The sequence below is a fragment of the Vombatus ursinus genome, unplaced genomic scaffold (genome assembly GCF_900497805.2).
Source record: "Vombatus ursinus unplaced genomic scaffold, bare-nosed wombat genome assembly UNPS02005286.1, whole genome shotgun sequence".
In the NCBI taxonomy this organism is placed as follows: domain Eukaryota; kingdom Metazoa; phylum Chordata; class Mammalia; order Diprotodontia; family Vombatidae; genus Vombatus; species Vombatus ursinus.
Genome location: NW_020945064.1, coordinates 14,051,080 through 14,064,779, shown reverse-complemented (window position 1 = coordinate 14,064,779; position 13,700 = coordinate 14,051,080). Strand labels below are relative to the sequence as shown.

At 49.0% G+C, this 13,700-nt stretch overlaps 1 protein-coding gene across 4 annotated transcripts; it reads right to left on the bottom strand.

Annotated features, from left to right (window-relative positions):
* Positions 1-3,149: 3,149 nt before the first annotated feature.
* On the bottom strand, positions 3,150-13,082 carry TAF1C (TATA-box binding protein associated factor, RNA polymerase I subunit C). Of its 4 annotated transcripts, none has more exons than XM_027847699.1 (16): positions 12,964-13,082; positions 12,563-12,766; positions 10,768-10,947; positions 10,001-10,094; positions 9,545-9,642; positions 9,362-9,451; positions 9,185-9,258; positions 8,558-8,796; positions 8,208-8,324; positions 7,949-8,066; positions 7,794-7,865; positions 7,477-7,612; positions 7,219-7,362; positions 6,887-7,061; positions 6,655-6,792; positions 3,150-6,522 (listed from the first exon to the last, which is right to left on the bottom strand). In XM_027847699.1, the coding sequence occupies exons 3-16, from the start codon at positions 10,906-10,908 to the stop codon at positions 5,393-5,395; spliced, it is 2,766 nt and encodes a 921-aa protein (XP_027703500.1). In that variant the 5' UTR covers positions 10,909-10,947; positions 12,563-12,766; positions 12,964-13,082; the 3' UTR covers positions 3,150-5,392. The 4 variants fall into 4 exon arrangements, with proteins under 4 accessions (XP_027703500.1, XP_027703499.1, XP_027703502.1 ...); XM_027847698.1 differs by lacking the exon at positions 12,964-13,082 and adding an exon at positions 12,871-12,959; XM_027847701.1 differs by lacking the exons at positions 12,563-12,766; positions 12,964-13,082 and adding an exon at positions 12,792-12,953.
* Positions 13,083-13,700: the final 618 nt, after the last annotated feature.

Genomic DNA, 13,700 nt, shown 5'->3' with positions numbered 1-13,700 from the left:
GCTAAGGACACCACTTCCTCACGGCCATTGTTACTCAGCTCTGGCACTATCTCTTTATTTCCTTATTATTCTTTTTTCTTCCAACTTTATGACTGATAAAATTATAGAATACATCCAACCAGAATTTATTATAATGTGTGGCATGATGTATGGCTATAAACCAATTTCTTGTCATATTGCTATCCAATTTTCTTGACTATTTTTATTGAATAATGATTCCTCTCCTTTTAGAAGTTCTAATTCTTTAAAGAAGATCGAATAGCTGTTACTTGATTAGGTTGAAGAATCACTCACTATTGCTATAGAAAGAAAAATCTGAGACACCATGTTGAGCATTAGAAGCCAGAAGCTACTAAATCAAACCCATCACAGTGCTAGGCACTGGGGGATACAAAGACAAAAGTGAAAAAGTCCCTACCCTCAAGGAGTTTACATTCTATTGAGGTTGAGATTTATAACCAATTATTACTAATTAGCTTTTATAAAGGTATATTTACTGAGATGTATTAAGAATAGAAGTTACAGGCTCAGATTCTTATAATCTAGCCACTTCTTAGATTCTTATGATCTAGCCATTACTCTGATTCTTATAATCTAGCCAATAGCTCACTAACATTCAGACTCCTTAAGAGTCTGCCCAATATGAAGGATGTTCTAATAAACCTTGTCTTTGACTGAAAGAAAGCTTGGGTCGAATTCTTTTGGGCAGGACCCACATGTTCTGATTTGGGGTCCCAGCATCCAGGCTCTCGGTCCACTGGGTTAGTTCAAGGCCGTGGACCTGGGTACACCTTCCACAGCATAGAGGACAAGGATGGATGCCCTACAGGGAAGTGTATGCCCAAGTATGCCCAATTCTGTTAACTCTCTCTATGCGGCTGCTAGGGAATTAGGGAAAACTGCAGTTGCTTTTTAGTTCCCTGAGGCTTACTTACTCCCTTCCTTCTACACTCCAGAATCCTCCTTCATGGAGGTTATAGGGACAAGTTAGAACAGCTAAAAATATCTTGGCAGATTTTGGTTGTTTTGTGATTGATCGTTAAGGGAGTTTTGAAACACCTCTTTACAACCCTGGTCACTCCCTTCCCTTGAATAAGAGGGTATCTGTTAACCCCTTTCATAGGAGAAAAGAGTTTCACCCTCTCCCCCTCACTTTGATTTCACCCTCCCCAACCTGGGGAAAAGGAGGGGGGAGAGGCAGCAGCTACAGCATGGGCCCCACTGGCAATGGCCTTGAGCCCTGGGGCAACCTTTGCATGGAAGCATCACCCAGGTTCAGCACATCCTGCTCAAGGTAAAGAAGCTTGCCCCCGAACTTGGGTAAGCATACTCTTTTAAAGTTGTAGTTTTAACTGTTAATGATGAGATGTTGATTCTCTGTGTAAAGTAATTTGGAAATGCATTTAACAAAACCAAAGTCACCTGATTGGTAATGGGTCCGTTTCAAGTTTCAAATTGGTGAACTTTGTGTATCAATTATGTCAAGCAACTTTTCATAATTTGGTTACCGCTAAAACAATCTGGCTATTGTTGGTTATTGTTTTAATGTGCAAACTTGCCAAAAAGCTTGTTTGGGTTTTGTCTTGCTCAGAATTTGCAAATATATAGAAATAATCTCTAATGATTGGCTTTTTACACCAGGACAAATTTAAATTTAAGATGTAAATCCTGGAAAAGTTTCCTAAGCTGTGATTAGTGAAACTTGCTGTTTGAAGTAAAAAACTCATGGTTTTATTGAACTGTCTGATGGATCATAATCCATTGACAATCAATAATCCACCATCTGAAAGAAATGCCACAAGCTACTCAGAGAATGTGATACTGGTGGGAAGTCAGCATCGGGAAAAGCTGAGAGGACAATTTTAGCCTCAGTCTAAAATAGGATCCTCCTGGCTCAGTTTCCCCATTATGTTCCTTTGAAAAAGAATGTTACCCTATGAGGCTATGAGAATGATTTGCTACTGCATGGTTGGAAAACTGAATTATCTGAATTCAAACAGAGGTAAGGATGTTTTATCCTCTCAAAGTTGGACCCTAAATCTAGTCCCTGCTTTATATCTGGGCCCTGCAGTTTTTTCTGTCAGATTCGTGTCTTCCAGACTACAGGTCATTCACTTATAGTTGGTAGCAAACAGCGGGTACCAGCCAATGTCCCCCCCACCATTCCCTGGATGCAGCCTGTGCTCGGTTGCAACCTCCTCTTTGGGACCCCCTCGAGGCAGGGATAGCTCTATGCCCCTTGCCAGCAGGAAGCAGTTTCAGAAGCCGAGACCTTCACCCCTTACCCCAAAAGAATTTGGGTCCCATTTGTTTGAGGGGGAAATGATAAGGATGGGATCTAGACCCCAAAAAGGAAAAATCCTGGACTTTCCCACATGGCCAAATCTCTGGCGTTCCCCTGAGGCTATAATCCCATCAACTGGCCTCTCATTGTGGACCTCCCTATGGCCCCAGGCCACTTCTCCATTCTCCTTTGGCTATGCGGTCCAGGTCTGGAATTCTATTACCTCCTAGACTACTTGGCCACTCCTAGATTCCTCCCGTAGTCTTAATGTATATAAAGTTCATCTTGTCTCCATTAAATTGTTCAGATTCTTACAATCTAGCCATTGCTCATATTCTTATAATCTAGCTAATAGCTCACTAACATTCAGACTCAAGTGTCTGCCCAATATGAAGGAAATTCTAATAAACCTTGTCTTTGGCTGAAAAAAAAAATAGAAGTTACAAAACATTTCCCTCCCACATCTGAGGTCACACTCCTATATCACCTCCATCCTTCAGGCCAGTTGGTTCAGCAAAGCACTTGCTACAGTAGAGATAATAAGAGCACCTACCTCCTAGGGGTTGGTGAGGATCAAATGAGACACATGTATAGCATATCGTGCACCATAAAGCGTTAAATAAATGTTTTTGTTGTTCTGTCGTGTTTGACTCTAGGTGACCCCATGAGCTCTTGGCAAAACCACTGGAGTGGTTTGTCATTTCCTTCTTCAGTGGGTCCTGCTTACAGATGAGGAATAGATAGGGGTTAGCTGACTTGCCCAAGGTCACACAGCCAGCAAATATCTGAGGCTGGATCTGAACTCAGATCTATTATAATAAATATATAATAATATATTACATAATAATATAATAAATGCTAGCTATCGTTAACATTAAGTTCATTTCTGAATAAAGGTTGAGTCCATCAGCAGAGTACAGGTTTGGAAGATCTACAACTCCTTTGTTCAGGTAAAGAAACATGACCTAAAATAAAATGTTTTGACTTGCTCAAAGACAGAGCAAGATAATGGTAGTTGGCTATTATCTTATTCTGGCCTGCATTGAATCTCATTTGTTACTTCTCAGTTTACACACAGAGCATTTCAAATTCTTTCTGTAGTTTTCCACTTGGGTTTGGCATTTCACTAGCTAGAATGTTTTCTACTAGCTTTGAGATTTTGTCGGGGCCTCTCTCTACCAAAACATTTACTTCAATTCACATTATCGTAGTTGCATCCATGTGTTGCTGGGTTTCCCTTTTAAGTTTTATCAGTTCCTTTGGCTTTTTCCATGTTATTTCCCACTATTCTTCCTCTGAAATTCCCCCCTTCCATTACTTTTCCTCTTGGAGGAGAGGGTAGCTGCTTGTTCAAGTTGCCTGGATTAGGTCAGTGTTTGATTCCAGCTCTCAGGCTCTCTCCCCTATTCCCACTCTGGGCTCTCACATTCCCCCTTCCCCTCTCCCTGATAGGGGAACAACCACAACAGAAAAACTAGATCAGCAAAACCAAACAACACAGCACATAGGCAACGTTCCAAGCCCAGAGTCCCCAATCTCTCGATCGAGATGACGGCACAATCTGTCCAAGGTTGGTTATTGGACTTCATCAAAGATGAGCCTTTTTGAGTTGATTGGAATTGCATTAAATCTGTAATCTAAGTAGAATTTTTATTATATTGGAATGGTCCAATGATGAACTAACTCTTCAATTATTTGTCCTTAGCCATATAGAGTGTTATGTTATATACCAATTATTTTATGTATTTTGTAGTTACTTGGGAGTTTCTTTCATCAGATCATTTGTTTAAAAAAAAAAAGTCTTACATGACCAGCCCTGGCATTAATCAGCAAATATCTATTTGGTACTTTTTATGTAGAAAACACTGAGAAATATAAATAGGGATAAGGACTCTGTCCTTAAGGGTTCCTCCTGCCCCAAACTCAGCTTATACTTTTCTTCCAGAGAAGTGTCTTTATCTCTGTCTTTTGGTACATCAGTCAGTTGCTTGCAAAATATTCCATGTGATAACAAAAACATAACTTAGTTTTTCATTTACATTCCTTTGGCTTCTTTAAGGCATTATATGTTCATATAATGAAGACCTTTTCCCCCCCAAGTAAAATTCTATACTTTTAAGTTACAGCCCCCTGCATATCTCAGCTTTTCCCTGTTATCAGTCTCTGGTGATGTCCAAGAGTATAGATGGTCAGGTTAGATACATAAGGAGATCCATGGGCTTGTGTTAGCTGGCCAAATCTGAAAGTCGGAATATGGGAAGTTCTGAGTCTCCATTATGTATTCATTTGGAAGGTCACAGTGAAGGGATTAGCAGGTCATTTTGAAGAAGGGAGTTAGTGAACAATAGAAAATTTTAAATTTTAAAGCTTCAGAGTTTGGAAATTGAGTTGATGTCAATGGAGAAACCTGAAACCGCAGCTGCGAGAGGGCTTCTCATTCACACTCCTCAGGGTTGGCTTCTTATTCACACTCCTCAGCCTGGCCTTCAAAGTCCCTCCTTCAAAGATATCTATTTTCCCTGGTGAAATTGAGACTTTGCTTGAGGCTAAGTGCCACCCTTTTAAAAAGCTTCATGCACTGGCTCATTGGCATCATGATGCTCAATATCATGGCCAACTGCAGAGGGTCCGTGTGTCCCCTGGGGGACTCTTCCCTATCTGGCTTTGGCCACTGTGAAAAAGAAATACCCAAGGCCAAATGGTATAGTTACTGACCCTAGTTCCAGCAATCAGCGAGAAAGTGTCAGAACCAGGGCATAAAGAGAGGGTAGGGTGCCTTCCAGTGATCTTCCATGAACTCAAAGAGTATTATAAAGAAAATGGGCCACATTTGGACTTTTCCAGGCAAAGTGAGCTGAAAACTTTTCCTGAACACCAAGATTGGTCCAACTCCCCAACAGTGGAGCCAGACAGAGTCAACTTTGTCAATTCTGCAGGGTAACAGAGGAGGGAGCATTGGGTAATGATCTTTAACACTTGTGCAAATCTTTCTGGGCCTCAGTTTCCTCATTTGTAAAACAAGGAAGCTGGTCTAGATTCCTTCTAGCCTAAAGCTACAGTCCTAGGAAGTCCAGGGATTTCTGGGGATCCTAGGATCCACAAAAGTCCTTAGAAGCCCATGCGGGGTTTTTTCTTGAGTGGTTGTGAGCCTGCAAGGGAAGGAGTGTGTCGAGAGGGAAGGCTCTGGATGCTTGAACTCTGGGAGTGGAATACAGAGCTGAACCCTGGGTCAGGGGAGAAGAGGCTCTGACTATTTGGGTTTTGAGAGCAGAGGGCAGAGGAGCTCCCTGGGTGGGGAGAAAGGAGGGTCCGGGTCGTTGGATTCTGGGAGCGTGGCACTGAGCACCTCCCCGGCTCAGAGCTGAGGAAGGTCTGGCTGCTTGGATTCTGGGACTGGGGGGTAGAGCAGCTTCCTGAGTCTACAGAAGGGAGGACCGCAAGATAGTCTCGAAGTGTCTGTCGCCGCTCACGGGGTACACTCCGGGCCCACGGCTCCTGAGACAGCTCCAGAGATTGAGAAGCTTCAGACATCCTGTGGAGGGGGCTAGGAGTCTCATGGCGACTGTCGATGTCAGAGAAGTCAGAGGTGGTTCTGACCGAGGAGAAAGAGCTGGAGAGCTGGGTCCGCCTCTTCTCCCGTGACGGCCGCTTTCGAGGCACCTGGCTACCGCCTTGCTGGCTCTCCCACCAAATGGCTCCCTTCCCCTCCCAGGAGGCTTCCAAACGTTCAGTCAACTTGTCCTCAGGACCAAAGGGCTCATGTGCAGGGGGAGGGTCTGAGGGAGGGAGGGGGCCCAGGTCCCCTTGTTGCAGCAGCCGGCCTTCAGTCATGGCGGCCTGGAGGCCCTCTCGGACCTTACCTCTGTCTTCCTCCCTCAACCATCGGAGATAGTGTTGGGAGAAAGTAGGGGGCGTCCAAGAGGGGAGAGCTGGGGGAACCCGTAGCAGGGTCTTCAACCAACGGCGGCAGCACGCAGCAGCCCGGGGATTCCAGGAAACAGCACCGGGGTCAGGAGCTGCGTCCAAGGACGGTGTAGCAGAGGTCTGGTCATGAGAATCGAGGTCTGGGTCATCAGCATGGTCAGCGGAAGAGTTACTCTTTTGGAGAGAGTCAGCATTTTTGGCAGCGGTGTCTGGCCGGAGCCAGAGGCGCTGATAAAAAACGTCTCCGGCGGCTGAGAGCTGGAACAGCAGCATGGTGGGACTGGGACAACTAGGTGGTACAACAGCAGTCAAGCCTAGGGAAAGACCAGTGCAGACGACCTCAAATCCTGAGCTGTCAGACTTGGACAGCAGACCACCAACCTCGCAACATCCTTCTCCCGATCCCTCTGGCCCTCCCACCTCCATCAGCACATCCCTTGACATGCCTGTGAGGGGAGCCTTGAGACGGTCCTGCAGCAGCTGCTGACCATGTGGCTCGAGGACAGGAAAGCCAGGGAGTGAGTCGCTAAGCAAAGGCAGTGACTGAGGTGGTGCCACCAGCTGAGGGCTGCAACCGGACCCTCCTGGGGAAAGACGGGAGGGTGAGGGGTGGGCCGGAGACACCAGGCCGAGCACCGAGCCCCGCCGTGGGGTTCCTGCGTCAGCCCCAGGCCTCACCTGAGAGATGCAGCATGCGCAGATGGCCCCCACGTCCTCCGAGCAGCAAGGGAAGAGGCGCCCCGGGACGAGGTGGGGGCAGGAGCTGAGCCAGCAGCGGAGGAGACATGAGCGAGTGGGTCCACTTCATCATTGGTACAAGAGGCAAACGCTCGTCCAGCAGGTAGAGAGAGAACTGGGGGAGGGGTGGCTCAAGTCAGGCGGGCAGCACCCACTCTGGATGTACATGCCCTGGGAACTTTGGGGAATGGGGGAGGTCGGATCCGGGAGAAGGGCCATTGGGATGAGAGGAAAGCGTCTCCACAGTGTCTGCACGGGGGAATCTCACTTACCTGTGTACAGATGAGATGAAGGGTGGGACTCAGGGAGAGAGGACTGGACGTCCCCAAGTACTGAGCCAGTAAGATCCGCTCCCCTTGTTGACATGAGGCTTCAGCCCCTACACGAAAAAGGAGCTCACCACAGTCTGAGGGACCCTGAGGTCAGAGACACAGACAAGAAGTCACATCCCTGTGCCCCAGAGCCTGCGCCCCCATCGACATCCCCGATACCCTATGCGGTCAGTGAGAATTGCCAGCCCTACCCCATACCCGAACATCTGTGAGTCTGACTCCAGTGCGGTCAGCGACAGTCAGCATCCGGGGGTGAGCGGTGAAGTCTGCCCAGCGCCACGAAGAGGGGTCCTTAAAGACAAGGGTCTCAGGGTCCTTGTGTATTTGCTGCAGCCTTGGGAAGAGAAGGAAAATGTGCCTCACTCTTCTTGGCTAACAGGACGACAGGTATATTTAGGATGCCCAGGCTTACTTGGGCTATGTCTGACTGAGGATGACGGCAGCCAGGCCTGGGAAAGCCTTTGGAGCAGGGGGTCAGGGGAGGCTGGTCAGATCTGACCCGGGGTAAACATTACCCATCCTGGGGGCTCCACAGACACACAGCTCCTGAGCGACTGCAGACTGCCAGCTCTCCGGGAAGATGAGGGCTGCAGGGAGGGAGGGAGGGAGGGATGTCAGCATGGACATCCCCTTTCCTGTCTGTGGGACACATCCCAGGAGCCCACCTCACCTGAGGCTGATCCCTGTGGCTCCCTTCTCTGTACTCAGCACCTGCAGGGGCTCGGGATGCCCTTGACGACTGACCTGCCACACAGCACAGTGATGATCAGAGCGGACAGCCACCAGAGCTGAGGAGAGGGTAGGGGTTAGCTGAAAACAGACCCACTCTCTACTGGTCGGGATTGGGGGCAAGGGACACCAGAAGCCAAATCAGTGCAGGCTTGGGGGTGGAAAATGGGGCCACCGAACAAGAGGTTTACAGGTCTCACCTTCCTCCTGGACCGTGCGGGTCACCACCTGCCGGACTGGTCCCTGGAGCAAGATGCGAGTTGGGTCCCCAAGGGCCTGAGGCTCGCTGGTGGGGGACAGTTTTACCTTCTGGAAGTCTGAGCAGCTAGTTAAGGCAGTCTAAGACCAAGGTCTAGAAAAGATCTTTGAAACCATGTCTTCTAAGTCACTTTATTAGAGCCTGAAATTCTGGCCAGCTCACTTCAGACTCATTAGCCCCAGAGCTGGTCCCTCCCAGGCTTCCTGTACCCCTCTCCTTCCCCCACCAGGGTATAAGCCCCTGGCCAGAGAGGATAAGCCAGGCTCCTCCCTCCTTCCCACAGAAGGATACTCAGCTGGTTGTAGGCTCGCCCGGTGGGGTAGACCAGCTGCCCAACGTGGGGTTTGGCCCCTGGGACCCAAGCGAGAGCCCCACCTGTAGAGGCTTCATCCAGCAGCAGCTCCTTCCAGCGGGTCTCCAGCTCCTCATGCAGCAGCCCCCCAAGCAGACCTTCCACTTCCTCACCCAGCACTGTGCCCCCCAGGAGGGAGAATCGTCGCTGACGGGCGCTCAGGTGGGCCCAGGGGCACCTGGGACAGGAAAGATCCCATTAAAAATAATACCAGATCACCATTTCCAGAACACAGAAAGGATCACAAAGCACTTTTCTAACAGCAACCTTTCAAGGTGGGTTGTGTAAGGATTATTATCCCCCTTTTACAGATGAGGAAATTAAGGCCCAGAGTCACACAACTGATACATGTCAGGGCTGGGATTTGAACCCAGGTCCTCTGACTCCAGGGCTTCCATTGTAGCCACTGAGTTAGCACGGGAGGGTGATAGTGGGGGGATATTCTGGTTTTACCTCCCAACTCTCCCATCTTCCCAATCCTACAACCACCCAGTTTTGACTAACCCTTGCTTCTCGACTAATGCCATCCCCCCACCCCTCCCTTTTCTTCTCCTTGGGTCACTTGCCCCTTGGGTTGGTGTCCACTGAGGTCCTGGAGCAACCGTTCCGCATTCATCACCGTCCTGCCCTTGCGGGATTTCTGGAGAGAAAGCTTCAGTCACTTCTAGCCTCTGGCCAGTTTGCCATCACCTCCCTGTGTCACTGGGGGTCACTTTTATCAGTTGTCCAGCACGCAAATTTACCTTTGGTTCTCCCAGGTTAAAATTCTCCTGCAGCAGCTTTCCTAGGGGCCCGAAGGCAATGTCCCCGTGATCCCTCAAGAACTGGTTGAGCTGATGGGGGCAGACACAAGGACAGTGACCACAGATCGCAAGCGCCAAGATCACAGCCCAGAGTAACCCTCCAAAGACCCAATGCCCACTAACCTGATCTATAACATCTATCGTCGCTTTGGCCCCAAATGGATGCCTCAGTCTCCCCTGGAAGAGCAGATCTCGGGAGGTCAGATCAGGGTCCCAGGGGTCTGAAGGGAAAATGAGGGAGAAGGGGCCCAAGGTTGGCAAATGGAGCTGGGTTGGGCGGGAAATCTGAGAACATATTTAGGAGGACGTGCTAAGAAGGTAGATAAAAGTCTAAAAGGCAATCCCAGGAACCTGGTAGGAGAATCATTCTAATCCCTTGTCCGTGATCGGAAATGTGTATGTCTGACAATGCTGGGCTTTGAGATGAGAGCCTGTGGTCCAAACAGCTGCTGCTAAATGAAGCTTCTATAGAGGAAGCTTTAGGTTGGGTTCCAGGAGGGAGGGCTTGGCTGGGGGGGTGGGGTTGTTGGAAATCAGCAAGTAGGGTTGGGGCAGAAACAGCAAAAGGGGACCCCTCACCAGCCCCGGGGCGCAGGAAGGGCAGGGGCCCAGGAGTGTCAGACCTCCATCTTCCCCACTTCGTCACATAAGATGCCTCATGCTGTGGGTTAACCTAGGAGACAAGGAAAGACTCCAGTAGCATCAAAGTTAATCTCCATTTTGTGGGGGAGTGTGGTATGGTGGAGAGCCCATTGGCTTTGCAGTCAGAGCACCATCTTTGCTGCTTACTACCTGTGTGACCTGAGGAAAGTCTTCTTACCTCTCCGGGCCTCAGTTTCCTCATCTGTAAAATGAGGAGGGGTGGGCTCAATGACCTCTGAAGTCCCTTGTACTTCCAGAGGCCTAGGACCCATTCAGTTCTCGTAAATGACCCCTGCTGAGCTAGGTGAAGTCTTTTACACCGAGACCACTTCCTGCCCCTCTCAGGAATGTGTGAGCCGGTGATGGGTTTGAGTCCCAGCTCTGACACTTAGTGGGCCACTCAGCAGCTGTGTGACTTCAGGCCTCATATTCCTTACTTGTAAAATAAGGGGGCTGGAAAAGATGGTCTCAGAGGGCCCTCCCAGGTCCAAATCTATGATCCCGATGACTTTTAGAGAGCACAAGTGATGTTATTCTTTTTTATTATGGAATCGGGGACAGGGAAAGCTCTCCAAGTCAAATCTCTGGGGTACCCAGGACATCAGACACCCCTGTAACCAAGCAGAAGTGAATAGAACTGTTTGTACCAACTAACAACTGTCCAGACAACAGCTCCCCAGAAAAGGCCCCGGGGCCGCTCCTACCGATGGATGCTGGGTCTGGGGCGGCTTCAGCAGCTGCGTATAGTCACTCCAAGCAGGGGCCAGATAGGAGCCGGGGGAATCACTCAGGCCAGGGGGGCCAGGCAAAAAGAACGTGGGAAAGAGATTGTCAGGGAAATCCATCTGTGTGTAGGCTGGTGACCAGTTCTCTGGTCTCAGTTTCTGTGGAACAAAGATAAGAAGGACATGTTTTCTTTCTCTGATCAGCAGGATCCTGCACAAAAGATTTCATGGGGCCACAAATCTCCCGGAGAAGGGGCAACAAGGAGTGTTTCTCTATTGGGAGTAAAAAGGAATCCTAAGCCAAATCTGTCTTGTGCAATGTTCTCTGTCACAGGAGTCCATCTGCAGGGCTCATACAATGAAGCGAGTAGTTTATTCACCTATTCATTCACTCAGCAGATATCTATCACGCACCTAACCCAGGCAGCAGCAGTGCTATTCTTTGAGAGAGAAACGATTTAAATAAGCTCTGGTTGCTGCCCTCATGAAATGCAAGTCTATGATAAGACACAAAAATAACTAAAAAGAATTAATACTGAGTAAGTGCATTGAGAGATACAAAGTGTCACCTATGTGTGATCCAAGGGGAAAAGTCATTATCTATTGGGAGATTAATCCCAACCCTGGATCGCTCCCACCATCTGCCTCCACCCCCCTTACCGCTGCTACTGAATAGAGCTAGAGGGGGCTACAAAATTGTAGACTGGGTCCACTGCAGATTTCTGCTAGCTAAGCTCAGATGGGCCTTTAATGCTACATGCTTTTGCTGTTGTTCAGGCGTTTCAGTCTTTTCTGACTCTTCATGACCCCATTTGCGGTTTTCTTGGCAGAGATACTGGAGCTGGTTTGCCATTTCCTTCTCTAGCTCATTTTACAGATGAGGAAACTGAGGCAAGCAGGGTTAAGCGACTTGTCCAGGGTCATACAGCTAGTAAGTGTCTGAGGCCATATTTGAATTCAGAAAGATGAGTCTTCCTGACTCCAGGCCCGGCACTCTATCCACTTTGCAACCTAGCTGTCCCAATGCTACAAGACAATCCTTTAAAATTCTTCCTAATTGATTCTCTATCCCACTCCTGGGTGGCTGTTTCAAACCTCCTCTTCTCAAGCTTCCCAACCCTTTTCCAACCCCTTTCAACTGAGAGGCTGAAAAAACTGAGGCCATTCCCAGAGAGCTCCCTTCCTCTTCTCCCCATCTCATATCCTTTCAACAATCATCCCCATTAGATCCTCCCTTCCTCCAGTCTGGGATGAAGAGCAGGCCCTTCTTGCCAAGGCCAACCCCTCCACAGGGACCCTTTATCCCATCCCCTTCTGTCTTCTCCAGCTTAGGGGTCCCACTCTCAATCCACTCTGTCTAATCTTCAATTGTTGGCTATTTCCTGGCTTCTTCCCGGCTACCAACAAACTCCCAAGTCTTCCTCAGTCTTAAAAACCACCATCCCTACAATCATCCCACCTCCTCCCCTTCTCAGCTAAACTAGACAAAAGCTGGAGACAAAATGGTGGAGACAAAGTGCCAACTGTAAAGAGAGGGAGGGAAAGAGAGTAAGTAAACTGGAGATAATTAGCGAATATTAAGGAAAGCTGGGAAAGGCTTCTTGCAGAAGGTCAGGAGGAGGCACAGAGTACTCAAAGGGGAATAAGATGTAAGAATCCTGGAAGAGTTGGAAGGGGACAGGTCGCGAAGGAGAATGCTAGAGCTTCGGCTCAAGATCGTCTAGCACAAGTTGTCTTCCTCTTCCTCTTAGCCTAGAAGGGGAGGGAGACTTACCCACCGTCCCACAGCTTATCAATTGCAGACTCGGGATTCAAACCCTAGTCGAGAACACTGTTCCATCATGGAAAGCACCTCCGACTTGGCAACTGAGAGCAGGGCCTGAATCCCAGCGCTGTCACCTTAGCCGAGTTCCCTCCTCACTTCCTCCAGTACCTCGGTTTCTTCCAGTCTGTAGAAGGGGGTTGGATGACCCCCACCCTGCAGAAAAGGGAGCCAAGATTACCCAGAGCTCTTCATCTTCTTCAAGTGTAAAACGGCGGTTGTGACTCCATCCCCGAGCGCGATGTCGGTCCCACCCGTACCCACGAGTGGGCTCCCAAACTCCACCGGGCAGACACGTGCGAACACCCAGAGAAGAAAGCCGGCAGCACCAAGGAAACTGACGGGTCACTCACTGCGCATGTGCGGCACGACGGGTCGCCGGCCCGGGGAGCCAGCCCCGATTCTGAGCACCGACAGTCCTCCCTCCGCCTGGAGAGAGCTGCCTTACGAAATATGGCGGCCTTCTGAGTCTCGTCCTCCCAGTAGGAGCCGCCACTCTCCTCGGCCGCAGGGCTGGTCCCGCCCCCGTATCAGCTGCCCGGATGGTGGCCCACGTGGGCCATTCCAAGACCTCAGGAGAAACGCGGAGCTGGAGAGGAGGAGCCTTCTTAATAACCCTGAGTCTCTGGGAGGAGAGGGGAGCTCTGACCCTTTATAACTGCCCCGCAACGTTCACCCATCTTCCGTTCCTGCTCATTTTGCTAATGCAAAGCACTGTCACAACCATTACGTCATCACCATCATCCAGTGCAGGAATTACGCCTATTCTGCAGATGGATAACTTACCATATATTTGTTTTATTGGCTAGAAGGAAATGAACATTTATCAAGTGCCTGTGATGTGCCAGGCACTCTATAAATAGTAGTCAGTCAGTCAAGAAACATTTATTAAGCATCTACTGTGTGCCAGGCACTGTGCTAATCAATGAATCAATATTAAGCACCTACTATGTGCCAAGTGCTATACTGACAGCTGGGGGTTTTGTGGTTATTGAATCATTTCAATCTGTCCCACTCTCTAGAGGCCACTGGGGTTTCCTTGGCAGAGATACTGGAGTAGTTTGCCATTTCCTTCTCCAACTCATTTTAC